This window comes from Euwallacea fornicatus, chromosome 4 (assembly GCF_040115645.1).
Source record: "Euwallacea fornicatus isolate EFF26 chromosome 4, ASM4011564v1, whole genome shotgun sequence".
NCBI lineage: Eukaryota > Metazoa > Arthropoda > Insecta > Coleoptera > Curculionidae > Euwallacea > Euwallacea fornicatus.
The window spans coordinates 566,389-590,342 of record NC_089544.1 but is presented as its reverse complement, the minus strand read 5'-3'; the positions used below and the strand labels follow the sequence as shown (position 1 = coordinate 590,342).

General features: G+C 43.3%; 2 protein-coding genes across 9 annotated transcripts in view; one reads left to right on the top strand and one right to left on the bottom strand.

The window, feature by feature from the left end:
* Npl4 (nuclear protein localization 4) overlaps positions 1 to 23,954 on the top strand; it is a 35,583-nt gene that overhangs the window by 7,411 nt on the left and 4,218 nt on the right. The window lies entirely within an intron of this gene.
* Positions 89 to 22,846, bottom strand: LOC136338937 (uncharacterized). 6 transcript variants are annotated; one of them, XM_066281765.1, is made up of 5 exons: positions 22,489 to 22,846; positions 8,321 to 8,631; positions 6,699 to 6,884; positions 6,515 to 6,644; positions 89 to 6,462 (listed from the first exon to the last, which is right to left on the bottom strand). In XM_066281765.1, the coding sequence occupies exons 2-5, from the start codon at positions 8,627 to 8,629 to the stop codon at positions 5,414 to 5,416; spliced, it is 1,674 nt and encodes a 557-aa protein (XP_066137862.1). In that variant the 5' UTR covers positions 8,630 to 8,631; positions 22,489 to 22,846; the 3' UTR covers positions 89 to 5,413. The 6 variants fall into 6 exon arrangements, with proteins under 6 accessions (XP_066137862.1, XP_066137864.1, XP_066137865.1 ...); XM_066281767.1 differs by lacking the exon at positions 22,489 to 22,846 and adding an exon at positions 22,401 to 22,426; XM_066281768.1 differs by lacking the exon at positions 22,489 to 22,846 and adding an exon at positions 14,865 to 15,212.

Genomic DNA, 23,954 nt, shown 5'->3' with positions numbered 1-23,954 from the left:
ATCATTTTATTTTCTGACGTTTTCATCATGTCAGTGAATTATTTTAGAAGGGGGTGATATTAAAAGGAAAATAACTAAAACAACAGGAGCATAGATATACGTATATTTTCACCTTTATTGATGTTTTTTCACGTTACAGCGACAAAATACATTTACACGATATATTACCGCAATGCAAAACTTGTTTGCAACAGAATCAATTAACCGGAACCTGCTTAGGGTAATAACTTTTGATTTCCATTGTTTTTCCCCAATATTCTCGGTTATATCTCCGCTGATAAACAAACCTTATATCTAAAAACACGATTGCGTTAGAGGTTTGAATTAGGCAATCACACTTATGCTTGCTAAAGTATATTTATGTAGTTAAATCCGAAAACTATGGTTTCTCCTACTTTACTTTCAGTCGCGTCCCCTTTGTACTTTTCTGATGATTTAAAGTCTATTTGGTCAGTAAAACTACACGGTTTTTTCGTTCTCGATAATATCGTTTTGAGAACAGTAAGAAATACTCGTTATAATCTATAAATTTTCTTGTCTTTGGCAAGCACTCGTTTGAAAATAGGTATAAATCGAGCAACATTGAACGTTCGAAACAAGAGCATGAATAGGGTCATTTGTATAAAAGGTTGTAAGCAATCTTTGGAAAATTAATAAGTAGTACCTAACTAAAAATAAAATTGCTTGCAAAGGAGGGGCTTATGTCCAAATTCAACTGCATATTAATGTAGCTAATAAAAAGTAGAGTCTGTATAATCGCTCATGACAGTTACATCATTATTTGAATCGCCTCATTGAAGTTCACTCATGTTGAATATCAATGCGAAGGATTTTCTTCTCGCATCCGCGAATTGTCAGCTTGGGCATTAAATCTCATAAATAGCGTAATTTGAATTAAATTAAGTGAATTTTAAAAGCCCAGTTATAGTGTATTTTCCATGACAAAGTAAGTTGCAAGAAAAAGGAGAAGCCTCTGAACGCGAATGATTTGTGTTGTGAAAAAGGAAAGGAGAAATCCCGTGTTTAAAAAAGAAAAAACGAAATTTAGAGTTATTTCGTATTATATCCATCGCAGTAGCCAATTCAGCACCTTACATTTCAAAGAGATAGAGATTTAGAGATTTATTATCAAATCACTCAGTAGAATATAGAAAATAATTGAGTCGATTTGGAGATTTAACCTCTTCAGTTCCTAGAGATTTATTTGTGGCAACATCCATTATCAGCAGTAAGTACTTTCATTTGCAAGTATAATAATTTCTGTGTATATTCATATAACAAAAATGTTAGAATCGTGTCTGACGTTCTTGCTAGTTTAGCACGGAAGATCAGACCCATCATGGCATGATAATCTTTTTCAGATTCAAAACACTAAGTTATTTGCTCACGCATTATATAGATTTAGGAGTAGTGTTGCCTTCAACGTTAAAAAAATTTGATGTGTGTTAGACGTGCAAACCTCATCCCGAACACCATAGTAAAGGCCTAAAGGACTGACGGTGAAGAGTAATAAAGGCTGTGTAGGTAAAACGTTATCGTCCAGGTTGCCCCAAGTAGGTACCACATTCGAGGGTTGAATAACCAATTTTTTATGAACGGGACACTATATTCCATGTAACTATGGCTAATCTTTTTTTTTTGTAAACTAATGTAGAGAGTGGTCCAATGATGAAGAACTTATTTTGGGCTTTCTTCTCGAAACTACGAAACTCGAAAATGGAAGTTCAACTGACTGAAACACTTGAAACAATGCCTAGATTATAGCAATTAGATTTCGCCCTACTTCTAATACCCTACTAATTACTTCCTTCTTAATTCAAGCTAATCCATAAAATACGTAATTGCAAATGAAATTTACGATGTAATATGTATATTAGATCTATAAGTGGGCATTCGACTTGCCTGTCTAGCAGTTAGGTAAGTAACATTCAGACCGTTAGCGAGAATTTTTTAATTATAATAAATAATTCATAATTTTCATAAATTGTTTTATTAGAAAATATTAAAAAATGTTTTATTTTACCATATTATGTGTGTGTATGTAAATATATGTAGCAAACAGAGGGGGAGGTTTTTTTGATTGCCGTTTTTCATTGCTATTGCTCCGCGATTAAGCAGCAGGGCACGGCCGGCAATCTGCGAACCTGCATAATTTAAGAAGTCAGTGTCATGTGTCTCAAGAGCACCCTAACTACTTAAATCGTTTCGCTTCTATCACAAAACTGTAATGTTGCAGGGGCCTCATAGGATTCCGCCGCAGCTCTCATGACATGCATCGAGAATAACGTTGCCGTTAAACTTTTGTCTCGCTCAATATCGGCGTGATAGACGAGAACCGAGAACTATGACGTAACTGCTAAGTGCGATTATACAGACTATATCTTTGGTTGATTATCCCCTGTGACATCCCCCTTTTATTGTTTGCATGTTTGCACATTCGATCAGGTTTCAACAGCTAGATAACCATTGACCACTGCTAATCACTCAAACTAGTCTTTATGTTTATTTTTTTTTATGAACTCTTATATATCTTCCTTCATTGGAGATCCATAAAATCACAGAGAGTGGAGATCTTTTATGGACCTTGATGCGGTTTTAGTCGTTTGCTCATTTTCCGTTATAGGTTTGCAATTGAGACCTGTTTAGGGCGACGATGACATGTCGGCGTTCGCAAGTTAATTCAGAAGCGAAGTGGGGCAGGTATTTCCCCCCTGCTTGGCGGTTTTTTGAATATTTGGGTGCTTTTGTAGTTTTTCGAACTGGGACAGAATTATTTCGGAACAACTAGTGACATAAAAGTAAACCAATTCCCCAGCAATGGTCCAGTTCATTTTGGTTAGTGCGGGTCATTATTATCCGGTGGTTGTAGACCACAAGGTGGCCCGTCCATAACTTTTTTCTTGTGTATATTTTCAAGATATCAGCATTCGCAGTTGTACTCGATAGAAATGCGTTTATTTTGAGTGACTAATGCTGCACGCGTATTATTGCACACGACTGATGTTCTTTGAGTTTATCAGTCCCCTTAGTCTTCTCCTCTCGAATTAATTTTAAGACCAGGAAGACACGTGCTTAGGGGATCACGTGTCTTGCGAGTGTCTCAAGAAAGACTGTCCGAACGAAAGTCATCAGAAAACTTCCGAAGGTGCATTTATCTGAATCCAAGTAGATGGCCGATCCCTTATGTACCCAGCGTTTATTGTGTGTACTGCCTGCGTGTTCTCAGTTGCTGGGTTTTTCAATCTCCCGCTCGTAAGGGTAGTTCTGTCAGTCGCGTTCCTTTAAGACGAGCTGTTTTCAGCACACATCGTTTCCTGTCTCTTCAGTTTTATCGATGATGGTACATCCGTTATTCATGATACATCTTGTAGCCTTTCGAATCGATGAATTATAGATCCCAAGGGTATCATAAATTTTAGCGATTTGGGCTCAATTTCGTCCACAATCACAGCGTCTATTGAAGTGTTCCTCCATCCAGGACGTGAATAATCTCCGATAACGAATTCACCCACTTTTACCGCATTTCACGGATCCGGCTGTTGTCTTCCGCAGGGTGCGAGGCGCTTCGCAGCAGTCAATTCGGACGTTCCCATACCTGCATCTACCCGTGCTCGCCCTACAGTAATCTACAATCGCCCCGTCAAATGACCCAATTTCTGCCACTATTTAAACGGTTAATTCACGCAAATGCCAAGGCGACAAAAACGGTTGCTCAATATGGTTAGAAATGTTGTAGTTCACGGTTAATAAGAAAAATAACGTTTTTTTTTTTTCATTTTTTTTTTACAAAACAAATACCGACATTTATTTATTTTTGCAAGCCACAAAGACCTAAATTTTCTAACACTGCATGGTTGAGAATAACAACACAATCGATTATTTAATTTAATTTCGAGTGAGGATCGATACTAGTACATTTTAAACGTTAGGCCATCTCGGACTTACTCGTCCGTTTCCCAACCTTGGTGGAGAGGTGAATATTAGAACGTTCGATAGGTCATTTACTTACATAAGAATTTTTCTCTTGCAAAATTCGTCGATCTTCGCAACAAAAGCATTTGAAACGAAACCGATAGAAATAACTCACATCACAATGAACCCGTTGCCAACGCGCGTGCGTGTGTGTCTTCTGATTTATTATTTTTTTTTAACTTTATGACTAGAAATTCCTAAGATGTACTGCTTTCGAATAGTAAAAATATAATCTTATTGGTCTGTAGATAATCAGATACAATGGTTGCTACCCGAGAACTAAAAGTAATCACTATAACAATGTACAGTAGACACCCCTACAGCGCGGGAAGAAGCACCGAAACACGTCAGTTTTTCGATCCCGAAATCGCCCCCTGCGATTCAGAAAGTTCATCCCTGAACTCGATGCCCCTTAGAGGCGACAGGGGCAACCCCCAAATTTTTAAGTCGAAAGTATTGCGGTGCCAATTCGGAAGGTCCCACCGTCCTCCATTCAACATCGTTGCGGTTTTGAATATCTTTGCAAAGAAATTGGGTTTGTGGAACTGACGAAGGTTTATAACGAACTGAAATGCTTAGTAATCTATGCTATTTCGTTGTTGATAACGTAGTAAAACATCGGAACAAATCAAACAACGATCGCAGTTTTTCCGCCGTGTGTGACACGAATACGTTTTACATGCACCCACGTGATAGGGGGGTCTAGTGTAATAACACAAATGACGTAAAAGTAAGAAGCATATTATAATATTTAGAACTAAAACCGTATTTTCCTACGACACAGCTAAATGGAATATATCATTAATTTTTCGTATAAACGTGTTAAAAAATATACGCCGTTTCTATTCTCCGTAACGATTCGAACACTCTTCTCTTAGACTCTGATACCTTTAACATGCTCTCCGTAGACTAACGTAACAAGGACTATATAATATTGTATAAACCTAACTTTTCAGAAGCTAAAAAATCGACAACAATAAAAAATATCCGTCCATATGCTCAATCGATATTTACCGTTTAATACGAAAATATAGGTATATTTGAAAATTCGTTTAAGCTTAGATTTATACGTTCGCCATAATGATTTGAAGCTACACATAAAAACATCTATTTTTACGTTTAAATACATCCAATACTTATTTAGGTCTAAAGTAGTTCAGCGGTATTCATCGACCAAGAAGTTCCTAAAGACATCGTGACATATAGTGGTTTGATCGAGAGTTTGACGTACTTTGCACAGCACATATATATATATATATATTTTTTTTTCTTAGTGGAATAGTGCCGAAAAACGCCTTGGCACCCAGGTGCTCGCCACCACCATTCCACTAGCGTAACACTGAAAACGATTATTTTGATTATGTAGTGCTGTTATTGTCACACCTATAGTTCTAACGCTCTACTTGCCTAAAACTAACGTAAACAGACAAACCCTAGAGAGTTAAAGTTTGCCGCATTTCGATATTAGTATATTTTTTGTTGGTTTCCCTGCCGTGTCCCCATAGGTACTAATTTTTTCGACTAACTCTAACCCCTCGATTACGTGTCCGAAAATCCCCGTGAAGCCCCGCATTTCCTGCAGTATTATCCTGAACTGCGAGCCCACCATTCCCAAGTTGTCGTGCCGCTTCTGGGTTCTGCGCATGCCCACCGTCCCCCGGGACGCGACCAGCTTGGTGTCGTCTGGCAGGAAGTACGCTTCCTCGAAAATCGACCTTCCGCCCCTTCCGTTATTCAGCTCAAAGTCTCCGGTAATGACGCTCTCCCCCTCCCAACACTGGAATATTTGACAACCCTTATATCCCATCCCCGTCTCTCCCGTGGCTAGTGCCCCGAAATTTTTAGCCATCTTCGGGGCGACGTCCGCCCTTACCTCGATCACTATCCGACCCAGCTGAGTCCCGTTTACCTCGATATTGAAATAGAACAACGGACACACGTTCGCGGGTTGACGAATCTGAGGAGAAGCCATTATCGGCTGCATCATCAGATTGTTATCTTGATAAATGTTTTTAGGTGTAGCTATTAATTGTTGAGAATTATGGGAGTGCGCGAGGTAGTTAATAGGAGGTACAGTGTTTTGGTTGTGGTTCAATGTTTGATTATGATTCTGGAATTCTAACGCCCCGTTGACGGTCTGCTTAGACAGAATGTGCCGAGAGTACAGTTGAGACATGCAATAGTTGGCGAGGAAGAGGATGGGGTTCTGTGGCTGCGAGGACGACAAATGCCTGGAGTTCCCGGGAAAAATCTGTTCTCCGTTGTTGATGTTGCTGAGCGCTTGCTTCAACAGTTGGAAATCGAAAATTACCGAGGAACTGCGGACGAGGTCGTCGAGTTGACACTGCAAGTACATTTCGTGGTACCGCATCTGGAGACGGTGCTTTTCCAAGTTGATGTTGGCGTTGATGTTGTGCACGTCCGCCAACGACTCCGCCATGGAGAGGTTCAGTCGGAGTTTGGCTAACACGTCACGAGTCTCACCTGAAACTGCGCATGTTGGGCTGAACCCTTAAAGAATCCAGAACGATAGCAGACATACCTATTTCGAAGTGAGATGCGTTGTTGGTAAGGTCGGCTTCGACGTGGGTCTTCAGAGTTACGCACGCTTCGAGGATCTTCAGCAGAAATTCGCGCTGCTGCATCGCCAGTCTTTGTATCTCAGAAAGGACCTGGAACGACGCGTTTGAGTCTCGGCGGCGGTAGGAGGGCGTTTACTGATTTACCTTATTCATAGACGCAAGATCGACTTGCATTTCAGTCACTAATTGCTCTTTAGCTTCGGCTTGAGACTTGATCTTGTGATTTGCGTGCTCCGCCGTCGACGCGCATGCTCGGCAGAGAGACGTGCAGCAGGAATGACACCACAGGACCAGAGGCATAGCGTGGGTGTGACAGTTTTCCGACGTCACCTGACGTGCATCATCAGCCATTGGTTAGACGACTCGTAAACGGAACAACACTCCAATCGACGGATCTTTGCGTGCGATCGAACGACGCGTTGACCTACGAGGCACACCGGCATTCGATTGACGGCACACCAGCAAAGATCCATCGATTCGACTATACGTCATCGTAAATTGGTAGACGCGACATCTGCTTGTTGAAACAACCGAACGTTGGACGCGGAAAAAAATTAGGGAGTCCGCCTCTGAAGGGACGCGCCTCTTGCTTCCTCGAACGTTGCAATAAACGCGCGGGAGTAAAAGTAGTATTTCCGTCCCTTGTTTGCGATGCTACTTTCAGCTCGTAATTGCGTGCCATAAAGCCGCTTCGCCGCACGCTTTCATTGGCCGTAATAATCAATTGCAGCCAATGAAATAGCCGCAGAGCAGATTTGCCGGTCAATTTCCAATTTGTAATTTTATTGCTTGATATTCATTGTATCTACTACTGCGTAAACGTTCAGAATTCCAAACTTAAAATATTTCTCGCAGAAATAAATCTCCTGTTCAATTAAACAATGATTGAACGCGCACATGTGAGCAGCTCATTTCTCTAATTCGGTTGCGGCGCTGTCAGATGTGCACAAGAAATTCGAAAATTGGGAAATAAAATGTTGATATCAACTGAAAGGTACAGGACCGTTTGTTGTACAGGGTGTCTACTAAAGGATGGCATTAATTTCAAGGGGTTGTTCCTTGTCGTATTTTATGAAAAGAAGTCCTAATAAACGTATGTCCTGTCTTGCTTCGTGTCCGTGATACAGGGTGTCAGTTTTTTTTTTTTCGATTTTTCATAAATATTTTCGGGCATAAGGGCAGGACCTTGATGAAATGATGCGCAAAGAAGTTTTTAATCGTTGATTTCTCGAAAACCATTGATCTGAGAGTATTCGACCAAATATACTTTTTCTGTTCGTGATTGACGGGGGAGCAAGACCTGATTTACTAAAAGTCAAAATACGTTGTCCAAAAAGCGTTAGGGCAAATTGAACGCGAGGACATTACTGAAGGCGACGCCCCCTACATATTGCGGTAAAACCGATATCATATTTGGATTTTCCGTGTCGGAAAACCCCTGAATGGGGAATTTTATCGAGATATTGCTCGTACGTTCGAAAATATTTATGAAAAAAAATTTGGCACCCTGTATCACGAAAACGAAGCAAGATAGGACATACGTTTATTCGAACTTTTCTCATAAAATGCGACAAGGAATCACCCCTTGTAATTAATGGCATCATTTAGCAGACACCCTGCGTATTGCCTACGGGCTATCAGGCTCATTTGGCAAAATCTCGGCAATTTTAACTTCCGAAAGCATGTAGTTTTCCAGGTTTCTAATCAGCCGTTTACTAAATATTTCAGTTAAAATGTAAAAAAAAAACTACTCTGTGGGTACTTACTTTAGTCGATAACGTGGTGGTCTTATCGGGTGCTTTCATTCCGAGTTTTATCTGCGAAAAATTCTTGGCCAAGCATAGTACCGGGGTGTACGTGGGCAGCGATTCGGGTCCTAATTCGCCTAATTCAGTCCTCTTCCAGCAGTACACGCAGTAGAGCTCGTGGCCCTTGATTAAACTAGTGCGCGTGCACTGCAAGCAGAAGTAGTGTTTGCAGGAGAGCAGTTTCGGGCTCAATTCAGAGTCGTTGAATTTTTGCCTGCAGTAACCACATAACATCAGCTCTTCGAATTCTGATACTACGGGATCCATTTCTGAAAATAATGGCGATATCAGAATGGGTCAGATGCGGTTGCCTCACATTAGACACATTTAGTTTTTTTGTTTAATCATAATCGGTTTCGGCGGGAACGATTCAAGTTCGTTTAAACGTGAACGTGTATTTTGGAAACGGTTTAATGGTCGGAATGGCGAATGCTGAATGACATATTCGAAAACTACGCGACGAATCCCGAAATATAAAAGAATACAGGGCGTTTCATTTTAAAAGAAGCACGTTGCCACGGCCTACCGTAATATCGTTACGGGTGCGCGTTTCAGCGTTTCCCTGGTGCGATTCATGGAGCATGTTCAATAGACGGTTCCGCAGAAGGCGGCCATTCCCGGAATATCTACAGCGAGAGGCGGCAACGTCGCGTTCGCCGGACCGTGCCTGTCTTTTTTTTTGTGACCCGCCAAGGGAGCTAATTGTTGTTTCTACTAGACATGAATCTGAAAACAGTAAATAAATCCACATTTTGAATTCTTAATGTATCGCGAGCCTCGTCGAGAACGAACTGGAGCATCAAAAATGTCGCATCTTTTCATATATCGCGACTATGTCGGATTAAGCAACGTCCCAAATATGGGGCACGTATCGACTAAATTGGCATAAGCAGAAGCGTTTTATATCAAATACACAGTTACGCAAAGCGTCATTGTCAGTAATGTTTTTATTAAACTTTCGTTCGTAGATAACGGTTATAATCTGCAGGATAACACGTACAAAAGCCGAAAAGCCAATATTCAGAGTCACATAGATGAGCCACAACGAATTTTATACGTCTTTATGCATTGGCGCGAGCAAATTTCAAATGAATCACGGTTCAAAACGAAAATAAAAAAAAAACGTGATCGTCGTCGAGGAATTCTTCGAATGGGGGGGGGGCGATTTGCGTGACGGGCGCAAGGGGTGTCGAAACGCGACAGGCGCATGACAGGAAAGTACGCAAGATGGCCGCGTCGTCTGAAATATCGCCAACATGGCGGCCTTTGGCTTCACCGGAAGTTCAGAGAAATGTCACTTTTTTATCGCATACCTCAGACGCGACGGCCCAATGACGTTCTTATGGGGATGCCGGGATCAGTTCGGTGTCGACATAAATGAATGCAGGCCCAGCGACTGCTGCTGGTTAGGTCTATTGGATTGTCAACGCTAATGAGTTGTCTTCAATGAAACCAAATTGCATTTTAATCCGTGATATTTGTTAATTAAATGTAAATATTATTTGACTCGGTTGGCTAAGTTTGAATTGCATTTCATCGCAACCGCTCAATTTATCCGCCGTCCCATTGGACGACTGCTGAATGCAAATAAATCAATCAAGCAACCGTTTTCTCAACAACAATAATAATAATAATAATAATAATCAATTTATTACTGTTTTTTTCTTTGTTATTTGAACATTTTTAATGAGCAGAACGACCGCCCCGTGGCGGCAATGACGCCACGTCCGTGGGGTAACAAATCGAAAGTAAGACGGAAACATATGACGTCGTTGTCTTGACGGTGACGTCACGTGTCTCCATGTCTGTCAACCCATTCGGGCAGCCGGACGCGTGACGATGGACGAAGTGAGCTGCGGAGCGTCACGTGTCACACCGAGCGCCGTTTCTTGGGCCGCATAAGGGGCTGGCAATTGCTTTTGGGGGGGTATCCCCCGTAAAGCCTTTTATCTATTTAAATGAGCTAAAATATTTAAGGGCGCATGCTAGTGAAATTGCGTCAAAGACTGACGATTTACAAGTCTAAAATGAGTCTCCCGACAAATCCCTTTAATGTGTCTACCCTACTACCCTGGCTTATCAAAATCTCCGGGGATTTGACGGTAGTGACGGCCGCATAGTGGCTGGGTCTTCGAGCTATTTGTAGATGATTCATAATTTTTAATTGCGACAGCGCGAAAACGCAGATAGCTGAGTGATCCCTGCATGCACGTGCGTGCGCGAGGTGACCGTCTATGTCACCCGATCCCGTTCCGGCCTGCCCACCTGAAAAGCTCAGCTTCTGTGCTAATGAGCTACCTGCCTAAATTAACTTAATTCTCCCTTGGAAACAATAGCCCAACGAACAATTACCAACATATGACCGAAGTTTTAATTGCATTCCCGACGCTATCGTGGATACTTTAAGCCCGCTCCAAGACCAGGTGGAAAAAATATATATATATGGCAATTTGATACGCATTCGCGAAAATAGAATGACGGAGAAACACATGGTAGAAATTCTTTTTTATGAGCCGGGTCAATGTAAATATTTAAACGAGCAACGCAGAAATGGATTGATTTACTATTTGCAAAGCGACGATGGTTGGGTTGGGATCTTTTCCCAACATTTGCTGATAGCGCGGTGCAATTGATATGCGGCTTTGAACAGACCTGGACGGTTAACTTGGAATCGAAAAATTATTATCACATGGCAGGAAAAGTGAGCATTTTACATATATAAAAAAAAAAAAAAAACAAGAGCTCCATTTGAAAATCGCTGAGAGGCCAGCTCGGAGCGCGGACGTTCTGCATTGATAACGCTGGTACTTTGCTGCTTTTTTGTTGTTTAGAAAGTTGCACGAATTTTGAACTAAATCGAGAACTCCTTAAACCGGTTGCCTGATAAGGCAGCAGCTCCGTTGGTACCTACCCACAAAATAGTGCATTTAACGATGAAAAAAGCCCAAGTTCATTAACCCTTCATTAGGCGCACGGGTTCTTGTGACGTCATTAGTCATGCTGCATCCGTAAGATACATACGAGGAACGTATGCTAAGCCCGATATGTTGAAATTAACTAAAATGTTTTGAAATAAATGAAAAAACGTTCATGGGGACTGTGCCCCTTAGTTATCTTAATTTTAGCACCGGCGTGATAACATTTTAATATACAGGGTGTTTAACAATGGCGCGGCAATGTTTAAGGGAGCGGTTGCTCGGGTCATTTTATGGGAAAAAGGTCCCACAAACGTCGGTTCGGAAATGCATCGTTCCCGCGATACAGGGTGTACACTTTTTTTGTTCAATAAGTGTTTTTAAAATACAATTCAAATATCTTTTGACCGATTTTTTAGAGATTTTTAAAAATCATCAAAGCGCAAAGTATCCCTGGGGGGTGCAGGAATGAACCTTTGAATTTTTTGAACACGTTTTTGCATGATGAATGGACACGCAATATTAAAATTAGTTTTTATCTCGTAAACGAAGCGAGATGCGACGAAAATTTAGGAGACAAAAAAGTTATGTTTTTAGTTGCTTCATCTCATAAAAATGTCGAAATTTAGTTAAAGTCGGTGGCGTCCGTGTTTATGTCGGCAAATTTGGTTCCCCCCCTGACGTCACTGGACTTAAAACTTTAAATTTAGTTAGGGCCACATCGGCCCCTCATCACAACAAATGACGGTTCCGATTAAAAAAAAAATTAACTTTTTAAATTATTTTCCAAAAACCGTTATTAAAAAAGAAAAAGTAACATCCTGTACCTTGAAAACAATATACATACGTACATATATCCGGATCCACGTTTAGAAGAACTTTTTTTCATAAAACGATCTGAGAACGCACGCCCTCAAATTTTGCAGCGTTCTTTTTAAACACCTTGTATAATGATACATCGCGCAAATAAGAGAAAAAAAAAACAAAATTTACGTATTATCGTGGGCACAAAGGTGAAAAAATGTATGAGAGCTCGTGGGTAGGGTATTCAGTGAGACGGGTATCTTAAAGAATCTTTGCGTGTTTTTTCAAACTCAGGGGACTTTCGCATTCCACCCCGACCCAATTCTAATGCATCGCAGTCACCCCCGAGAGGATATATTTGCATTAAAAAGAATTAATGAAGAACATTCCACATTCTTCCCGCGCCTATAGACTTTTTATTATTTTTCCCACACCGGCAACACGAATTAACAGGCGAACCCTCTACCTTTTATGGTAAATGATCCGTTATAATTACCGCAAATACGAGCTATCAAAAGTACGAAAGGATAATAACCGCACTGTAACGTAACGCGTTATATTATCACCAAAGTACATGCGGAACACCAACAGTGGATGCAGTAAAACTACATAAAACTGTTCCCCCAAAAGGCCAAAATTGAAATTATTCAAGTATAGGGGGCGCTGCCCAAGCACGATGCGTAACTTCGGGGGCGTATTTTGTGGCTAAAATAAAGGTAATTTTGTCATTTAAACTACATCTCAAAAATGCCTCGTTACGGAAATACAGGGTGTGAAAATTTCATTAAAGAATTGCGTGGCAAACGAGGTACGCCATTGTTCTTTTTCAATATTTTTTCCGTTTTTTAATTATTTTTTCGATTTGGAAGGTAAAAGGTCTCCCGACGTTTTTCCGCGGGACGCACCGTTTTCGATGAAAAAAAACATTGCAGTTCGCCGTAACGTAATAACAACTATTAATGAATGAATTGCGGGCCATTTTTTTAAATTGTTTAACGCCAATTAGCAAATGTAAAAACTATCATTTGTTACACGGGACCGAAGCAAATGCTGAAAGTGACCACTTTCCGAACGAACGCACGATTCCAACCGTCCCACCATTGACCGTCTCTCTCGTTCGAAAACTCCCAGAGTATTTTTTGTGACATTGCAACTTTGACTTATTGCATTTCTTAAGTCATTTTCATCTAATTCAGGTGTCTTGCGCGCGAGCGACTTGAGGGGACCACTTAAATAAAAGTTTAAAGGACTCGTATCCGGGCTGCGAGCCGGCCAAGCTCGGAGACCCCCGCGTCCAATCCAGCTAGTAAAATGTCATCGATTCAAGTGTCAAAACAATTCAATAAATCGAATGTCACTAAATCAAAAAAGGCCTTTTTCCTTACGAATCGAAAAAACAATTAAAAAAGAAAATAAATATTGAAAAAGATCACTGGCGTGCCGCGTTTACCGCGTAATTTTTTAATGGAGCTTTCGCACCCTGTATTTCCGTAACGAAGCATTTTTGGGACATGCTTTACGTAAGAGAAACACCTTTATTTTAGCGACAGAATGCGCTCCCGAAGTTACGTACCGCGCTTAGGAAACGCCCTGTATTCAGTTGCAACAAAGGGGATCGCGCCGTATCTCTTGGATGCGTGACTCAACGCGTGGGCGCACTTATGGCCAAAATAAAAAAAATTTGCATTTCATAGCGATTTCGCAAACGTTTCGAGCAGAGGTTGGCAGAGGAAGGTGGCAAACATCAAAAAGAATTAAAATTGAAAAAAAAAAGAAAAAAAAAAGGATAAATGTAACGCGTGCGCCTCTCTGATACCGAGCGCGACTAATGGAGGGCTAAAAGACCGACGATTCAACCACGGAAAATTGCACCGTTCGGCGATATCTGACGTGTCCCAAAGAGGAGTCACCGTCCATGAGAACGAAAGTAGTGCCGGTCCGGCACGGGGCGCGGACACGTCATCCGAACGGAAAGCAGTCCTCCTAGAAGCATAGGAAAACGCATCTCATGCCGGCCTGGACACATGCAATCACCTACTGTCCCGAGACACACTACACGCACACACTCACCAATACCACGGCGTTGATATGCATCACCATCACCCGGGGGTCAAGTTCGAGTCGCGAGGCGCGCTGCGTGAAGGGATAACCATCTCGAAAACTGCAAGAGCTACGGGCAATATTCCAAGAAACGGTCGAAATTTATACACCCCAAATTTGCAGAAATGTACAAATCGACTTGTTTAAACACGAAATGGATTCCTTTGCTCGATGGGGGAAAAAAAATCGGTGCCAAGGTGTCTGAGGGTAAGTTTTCTCTCCGTTATTGCCCCCGAGATTTTTTCCCCTTTTAACGAATCGATAATGTACCGCTCCTTACTTGATAACGAATATGTGCGGTTTGTCAACTGCTCGTATGTATCTCCCTTTGGGACGTAAACCGCTAGTGCCGCGCTCGATACGGTAACAACACAGTGTGTGTACCTACTATTCGTCAAACTTCATGCAATTCGCAAATGCAAAATTAGGGGTAAATTTAATCGGGGTTTCACTGCAACCTCCTCCTCCTCCTCCGGCATCCGCCGGTGAGTAAACCATTCATAATATTTACATTCGCCCATAGAAAACATAAAAATCGGCTTAATTTTAGCCGCCCGTACGTGTAACTGCCGATCCGAAGGCCGCACGAACCGATAAATTAGCGCAACACGCGAGCCTTATTGTTATCAGTTGTTTAAGTTTTACGGTTACATTTTACAGCAGCCCGAAATTCCGATTCGTACCAATATTTTGATGATAAGAGAGCGGATGTTTTATCTCTGGTTCTATTTTTAGAATTGAGGGGCTGCGCCGAACTGCGGCCCGCGAACAACCAAATTCGGGGGCCTCCACATCTCGGAGTTTCAAGTGCACTATTTCTGTTCCGTGGAATTGGGAAAAAAATATATTTAAAAAAAAAAAAAAAATCGAACCGAACGCGGTCCTAACCGGCTGGCCCGGGGCTCTTCGACCGCATTAATCGAGTGAAACGACACACGCACGCGGACGCGCACACCGACACACACACACGGACATACGCGCCGACACACAGGCACACGCACGCACACACGGACGCGGTGGGAGCGACTTTTCACGGGTACAAACGTCAGAACCCGAAATATCGATTCGAGCGTGTGAACCGCCACGCGAGGTATCTGAGATCGGATTAAATGATTCTCCTCCCGCACAAACTCATCGGCCCAAAAAAGTGACGAGACATGCGAGCGGTGACCGGGCCCGACGAGCACGGGCGTTTCGCGACGATTTCGTCAATGACAGGCACGTCAAGCGTCCGTTAAGCAACTATTAGCTCGACGGGCGGCCGCCCGTGTCTCGATGCACAGGGCGTCCTCCCGTAAGGCGACTCAGCCGAACCGGGTCTGGGCCTAAAGTTGACGGTAACCGACGTACGGGGCGTGAAAATTGACACATTTTTCAATGCGTCTCCACTGCCTCGAACTAATTTCCCGAAATTTTGCCTTCGGCAATTTCTTCAGGTGATAAATTCAAATTTACCGATTATCATTATTATTGTTATTATTATTATTGCGTTAGCGCTTGCATGCAGCCGGACGAGAAGCCATTTGAGCATATTATTCAATTTTCATTTAACGCCAGGTAAATTCGGTTCATTCGAATTCCTGAGTACCGAAATACAGTCACTTAAAAGAGTATTCATACAGCCGGAAAAAAATTCTGTAAACCGTAACTTTTGACTGATTTTGTTCGAATTTTGTATAATGTAAATTCAAACCGAAACTCAATTTGCGCAATTGAGCAACTTTTAGAGTGCTTTCCAGCGTTTAAAAAAAACTCCGTTTTGAAAACTTCTTGTGCGGTGGAAATTTTTCAATGTCGTTTTAACATTCTTGTAGAGGGGATTTTTCTTCATATATCCTGAAAATTTGATCAAAATCGAACAACAAATAAGGGAGTTGCAGCTTTTTAAAGTCGTCAAAAATGTCAAAGTTTCGTCATTTTGCGCGAAAATCGTCACTCTTTGGTGTTTTTGAAAGGCTGCAACTCCCTTATTTGTTGTTCGATTTTGATCAAATTTTCAGGATATATGAAGAAAAATCCCCTCTACAAGAATGTTAAAACGACATTGAAAAATTTCCACCGCACAAGAAGTTTTCAAAACGGAGTTTTTTTTAAACGCTGGAAAGCACTCTAAAAGTTAAATTTTCAAAAGTTGCTCAATTGCGCAAATTGAGTTTCGGTTTGAATTTACATTATACAAAATTCGAACAAAATCAGTCAAAAGTTACGGTTTACAGAATTTTTTTCCGGCTGTATGAATAGTTTTTTGAGTGACTGTAATTCGAGAATAAGCTACTTTCGCGGTGAATTCGCAACGAATTCGCCAAAAAGTAAAACAGCAATAATTATTTAAAAATTATCAGACAATAAACTTGAACGAATCACCGGCTTTGGGTGCTTCTTCCTCGGAAACCGTTTCTTCCGGCGACTTCAATAGGGCGCGCCCCTTTCAAGCAGGGAAGGTGAGAGAAGAGATTTGTCCGGGCCGAAATGGCGTACACCGTGGCACAAAACAGTTTCGGCACTCCGAACGGGCGCTCGCGGCGCCCTCTGTGAGGCGCGTCGAAGTCGTCGATAAATTTGAATTCATCACCTCGAGAAACACCCAGATGCCAAATTTAGCAAATTCGAAGGAACGAATTAGAGAAAACGTGATTTATTCCTTCACCTTCGACACACCCTGTAACTCGGTTACTATCAATTTTAGCCTAGTCGAATCGACCCATTTCGGGTCCACCCTCCGCGAGGGTGACTCGCGGGACACCCCGTAGGACCGCAATTGTTCCTTAGAATTCGGGTCGGGCCAATCGGCAGCGACGTTCGAAATCGCGGCTGTTTGCCCGGCATGACTTCAAGTTTCTCAAATCGGTCTTCAGGAATTCCTCGATTTAATTCGAAACCATCAACTGCGGAAACACAGCTACAGAGCAGCTGCGTTAAATGGCCGATCGTTTCCTTCCAATTCCATTGCTTGCCCATCAAGCAATGGAGAGCACAGGACTCTTGCGCGGTTCGCGGCTTCCATCTATCCGGCCTCGGATGCTCGTTAATTTCCAACGGTACGTTATTAACGTGAGGTTTTTTTTTCTTTTTTTTTTTTCACGACCCACGTTAATTTAATTGGATTTGATGGAAACGTTAATTCACGTGTCACGTCTTTTGCCTACTGAATAACGAAACTGGTCGTACCGGAAAGCTCGCGGCCGCAAGATCGGTCCGATTGCACGGGGGCCACCTCCAACGGAAGAAGAAGCAAATGAGCATTGACCCACGTCACGTCGAGGCGTTACACGGCTCTCGAACTCAACAAAAAATTGATTTTTGATTTTTTTTTTTTTTTTTGTTAAATCGGTCTTGCACTTCTGGCAATAAACATTAATTATGAGCCCCGATGGAACCGTAAAAACTGACATTATTCAATATAATAGTTAGATGGCCTCAAACGGGCAGTTTTTATGTGTTATCGATTTTATATTTTGGGATCCCCTTTTGCCGCTGTATCCCAGGACAATGATGTTACAAACACGGGATTTCTCTCAAGCCACGTTATAATCCTTGAGACGCCCTTGCTTTTGTCCCATCTTGTCCCGAAGAACAACTTTCGCATACGCCCGTGCGTTAGCACTTCCAGGGGGTGTTTGGGCAGAAATGACAGCTCGGTCAGGAAACGAGGGCAATAACAAGGTACAGAGCCCCGAATACTAGTTGCTTTTAAAATCAATAGAGTTCAAGCCAGGGTCTCACGTATTACGCAACAAGTAGGTTCCATACAAGAATTCTGTTTGCCGGAAATTATCCACTTATTTTCCGGGGATAATCGAGATTATCCCTAATTTCGAGCTCAAATATCGACTGGAAGTTGCATCTTATTTGATTAAGGGAAAGCGCGGACCTTGTGCATGATGGGCATTATCGATTTACTTCCGTAATGGCGGTATTAATAGCAGTCCACAAATAGAAAATAAATATTTGGTAATAATTACATTGCGAGGTTCGTGTATTTTCTAGTGTTGTCTTATTTTTACGTGTTCATTAGTGTGCCGCACTATACAGGGTGTAGCGTAGCGCCGTGGGGATGTGTGTGGGGACGATTGTCGCAAACGCACCACTTTCGACGTGCTGCGCGGCGGAGTTTCGCGTTTTCTCTCACATTTTCGATGCAAATTGCGGGCCGTGGCCGGGCTTCAGCTGTTCGAGTAATTTTGATTTTTTTCCGAAAAAATCTTTAATTTCAAGAATTTGACCTAAAGCGTACGCAAGAACGCAAAATATTATTTAAAAAAAAAAAAAAAAATGTGTGTAACTTTGCCACCCTGTACATCGACCGCGGTGCGTTCGCTGACCATGGGTTTATTAGCATCTTTTATTGTTTCGCGGAGTACTGTCGCCGCCTGAAATATCTCCATGATGACACGTTAGACCCTGTATTTATGTGTTTATTCCCAACCCATCTGTGTCTGAAAATATGTCGCCTGCTCCTTGTTAAGTCGATACTTTCCATGAAAATATGAATTGTATGTTTTCGGATCGGCCCGCGTTTTCCTTTAAGCGAAATTATTTCTTTCCTCGTGGACCGGCACTTTTGCCATTTATTGTTTAAAAAAATGACCAACGTCTCGTCGTCCCAAAGCGGGAATTAGACGAGTCGATTATTAAATTTAAATTGAAACAATTTAGTTATTTAAAAGGTGGAGTGGCACGAATCTAATCACTGAAGATCCGAGACTATGTTTTTTATCAACTTCATCAAAATCAATTTGACACTGGTGAAAACGTGTTTATACGTGCGCGGTCATCTCAAAGCTCGGAAGTCGCGTGGCTCCCGAAATGGCGATGATCTCAGAAGGGACGGTCTTTGCGAGCGCGCTCGGTTGTTCCCGAAGATCGAAAAAAAAGCTTTTCCCCACCACCAATCTTTCTCTCGAAAAAAAAAATGGCTAAAAAATGCCGTTTCTACTATTTTTGTGGGCAGCCTCGTTGTTCTCTAAGGGCCGAAAGGGCGCCTACAAGCGAAACTTTAAGGTTCGATTCGACCAAGGGCACAATTCCGGCACATGGTACGTGCAACGTTTTACGCATGAACAGCCCATGCCTAGATATCTGATTGAAGATGGCCCGAAAGGAACTGACGGACGGTATTTTCATTTTACGGGTCTTGGGGTGATACCTTGACGGTCCTTTGCCATGGGCAACGCGCCTTAAAACTGCGAAAAAGCCCTCTGGTCGTAAACTCGTTGTCTACGCCATGGTAACTGACATGTAAACAAACAGTTTCGATCCGTTTGTTCACAAGCGATTGTGTAAGGCAGATCGGAAAGTAATGTCGTTTCTGCGCATGCGGATTGTTGCCGTTTCGAATCTGGACCATGGCGCTTGCCGTCGCCATCTCCCAAAATTAGTTTGAAAAATAATTTTTTCCGAGGCAGAGCGTTCGGACTTTCCACTTCCGCGACCATGGAAAATGGTTAACGTCGTGAAAGGTATTGGTGAGACCTTTCCGCGCGGAAATATGGGACATGTGGGGAATTATTTTTGTTAAAAGAGCCCAGTGGGCTTTCACATTTCCCATTTCAAATTTCCAGGGTCGCGTCAATGGGGAAGCCGCTGGCGAAGGTGCAAACGTCGTTTGTCCCTTAAAATGTGTGTCTTCACACTTATTTCATGTCCCATTTCATAAAAATATTTAGCACTGGAGGGACTCATCAGGACAAAAACTTAAGAGAAAAATTCATATTGTTCATCTCACAGGGAGCAAGAACCGACCCACGTCGATATGAACTTTTTCCTTAAAACCACTCGCAGCTTCGCCCGCTGAACCTCCGACCTGTTATTAGAGAACACCCCGCATGCGCATCCCGTGTGCACACCCCCTATGCATGTGCTATCATTAAAAGGATCTCGCCTGGTCAGTGGACACCTCTGCCCCTAGTTCGTTCCTAACCTTCGATCTTTGTTTTCAGCCTGTGAATTACAACCATATTAAACCGTACTACCTACGATCGCTTTAATATTAATAGAAAAACCAACGGCGCATGGACACCTTACATAATTTCAGGTCATTTAAGAAATGACAACTCACGTGTTTTTAATTGTTGCAACGATATTTAAACCGAGCGATTTGCAAATATATGCGTGTAAACAACGCTGTGAAAATGGTGGCGGTGATAACCCGCGAGGTATCGAACTAGTCCGGTTGCCCCCTACGTGCCCTTCTTAACCTCACTTTTTTTGAACGATCCGCCTTGCGAAAACTCCCCAAGAACTCCCTTTCCGGTTCGACAATTATCATAACAAGATTTCTACATTTTTTAAAATTAAATTTTGTGCATAATTTATTATCTGCGGCATTAGTAATGGGCAAAAATATGTAGGAAATAATTATTTTTTTAATTTATGGCAATTAATACGAAACTTGAGCAACAAAGAATAGCGAATACGTTAACGCACATAAACATGAGCATCTTTAGAGCGCGCAACGAGGAGCAGAGCGAGGCGAGGTGGACTGCGCGTGTGGGAACAACAATCAAAAAGTATTAATACATTCGACGGCCTTTGGGCGGCCAAAGGTCAGGCCGATCCGCCATCCCCTGCCGAAAGTTGCCGTTTGTCGCCTACTTAGGCGTAGGCGATCGCCATTAAGCAAATGCAAATCGGTTTCATCCCCAGATGCGATTCTCCCGTTCAAATTAACCTCCGAGGCATTAAATCGACAAATCGCGTATTAATATCCACATTTAACGGTTCTTAGCGGACGGCGGCAGCTAAGAATCCGACGTGTGCGGGGTGTTTCTGAATGGGCGGTAAAAAATTTAATGGGGTAGTCCTGAGCGAAATTTAACGCGAAAAGCTCAGGTAAAGACGCGTCCCGCGGGGCTTCGGCTCCGATCTACAGGGTGTTAAAAAAATATTTCTGTGTTTTTACAAACGAAACCGTTGGTTTTTTTTTTTTGACAGTTTCAGACAGCTGACAGCTGTCAAACCTGACGGCAAACAAATGCAGCAAAAAATCACGGCCAACTGCGCTGAGGGCTGTTTCATCGTTTGGATTGAGTGGTGCGAACACCCCCGTGATTGTTACCTCGAACCATCAGTTGAGGCGAGACTTTGCGAGGGGCCGAAAGGTGGGAAGGCCCGACGCGGATCTCGGAAATTGACTTAAAATATTTAAAATATTGACAGGAAAAAATGCGATAAGTGAGAGCTCAAGACCCGTCGGGCCGCAGCGCCCCGTGGCTGAAGCGGACGTGCGAAAGTTTCCGTTCGTGGCAAACGCTCGGCGTGTTATACGTGAAAATTTTCGGAAGTTTTGATAAAAAAAATGCACAGGGAGTTAAAGACAAACGGAAAAAAGGCGCCTTTTAACGCCCTGCGGGGCGAAGCCGAAGCGTTTCCGGCCGTGTCTTCGTGCGAACTTCTCGTCTCGAACTCGACGCGGGACTCGGCCGTTCAATTTACACCATCTCTTCGGAAACACCTTGTATGCAGGTTATCAATTTTCGGTCGTGGGCAATGCACCACCCCGACATTTTCCGAATTCGCAATTTTGCCGGGCGAATTTCACGGAATCGTTTATTTACATTTTCATTCCGGGGACACTTTCCTGCCACCAGTCGTAAAACGGCAGCGGTGGGACGACGAGAAATTGCTAAACGATGCACAGCCGATACGCAAATAACGCACTCGTGCCGATTACAAACCTCTGCTACGTAATTGTATTGTTGCACTGTGTGGGGGTGGCACTTGGCGAACCGAACATTAGACGTCCGGCCGGCGGGCCCTCCGGGGCCCGCCGGCCGGACGTTCTTGCCCCGTCTTAATTACAGGTATTAGAAAAATCATGCTCCGCACAACTGGGGTAGACCGTCCGTATCGCTCTCGCCCGATGGGGCACTCCGCCTTCGGCGTCATGCTCGACACTTCTTCCTCGTGCGATACGGCCGTCCCGTCCATCCTGGTTGTACGAGACATTGCCGGACATCACTCGCGAGTCTCGCCGTTTAAAACTCGCCGCGGCGGCGAGGCGAGGGGGGCACATTGCCGCACTGGCACCAATGCGGTAAGGTACCTCCGACCTTTCCGAATTCGTGCGGGGGGTGGGTGTGCTGGAGGGGGGGGGGATTGACCCGATGGGGACACCCATGGGTGTGGGGTGGCCCGACGAATCAATAACACAGAGTAACAGTTGGCGGCAAAAATTAAAACAGGTAGAAATAGTCAAACAAGTGGCTTTTGCGTCTTACATCACATCAAAACATTCCTGTGTACACGCGCTTGTTTTCCACTATTTGGTGCGAAATCTTCGTGTCCGGCCTGTTAAAATGGTCTTACCGTTTTAAAACTATACGATGTGTTACACAGCCTTTGGTATATTTCCGATAAAAGCGATGCAGTAATTATTTGGTCGTTTTTAATATAAAAAAAACAGTGGTTCGGCAAACGGATTTGGGTTTTACGGATATTTTGTACTTGGTTTGCGGTCCGGAACGAAAACGGCGAATCATGCGTGTACTTTTCGACGTGTACATTACATAATAATTGTTTGATGCCGACGATATCGGCATTAATACGAAAAAACTTAAAATTATTAGTGGCCGCTACGCGATGTGCCACATCATGTTAACGACTGGTCCGTCGAGCCAAGTTTACAGTTAGCTTAGAAGCGGCGCGCCGCACAGTGGTCCGTTTCGTCAGCCGTATCACGAAATGTGCGTGGAATCGCACTGGAGTCCTGGATGGTAAGAAGCCCGTACAGGGTGGTCCAGGTCCGCGGCCGGGGGCTGCCGGGAGCCGACCCCCCACCCCAAAAAAAAAAATGTGGCCGACAAATGGGCCCCGGCGCGATCTTTTTTCGAACCACGGGTGGTGTGCTCGATGAGGCGAGCACGCGCCCTCGCCGAAGTAGACGGACCCGAGGGCTGTTTCGACTAAGTCTGTGCGCGCGTTGGTCGATCTGCGTCTCGTGCGCGTGCGTTATCTGTCGCAAAACGCGTTTTAAACAACAACAACAACAACAAACGTTTGGTAAAGTTGCTTCGTTGCTAGTAAAGAAAAAATAAATAATAATAATAACAATAATAAAATAAATCTTTGGAGTTTCTCTACCTGGTGGAAAGTGGGCGGACCGATCGGAAAGTAGAAACGGAAACGTAACGGCTTAAAATTATTTTAACAATCAACCGGGAGCTTCGCCGAAACCGCTAACGCCCGTCACCGACTCCGCGGCATTGATCCGATCAATTTGTTTAACATCCCTGGATCAGCATCTTCCCATTTTTCCGGTATCACTCCAAGTAGCCCGTGGCAGTTTGAATGACTTTCGTCCGTAACTCAATCCCCGACCAACGATCTGCCACGGGTTTTCTATGGGGTTCAGACCGGGCCGGTGGGAAGGCCGCTGCGCAGTCGGCACTTTTTCCTCTTCGACAATTCGTTCAACTAACTCCGAGCAATGCTTGTCGGGTCTAAAGTGGAATATTAACGTCGAATTGTCTTCAGAGTAAGGTGACGTAACGTCCTGAATTATGCCCACGTCCGTCGATCGATCCCGTTTATTCTATGTGGCGGGCCAGTACCAAAATCGCCGAAACATCCACACGTCGTTCCCGATCCTCCCCCCGTGCTTAGCCGCGGGTCTGGGGCGTTTGGGGCTCAATGGCTGACCAGTGGAACGTCTCGGATCGGAATCAAACAAATTGAACTTGGACTCGTCGCTTCAGCGAACTCGTTTCAACCAGTGAACATGTTGTCTAGCGGATTCCGTTCGGCCCTCCAGATTTTTTTCTCTCGTTGAAAAG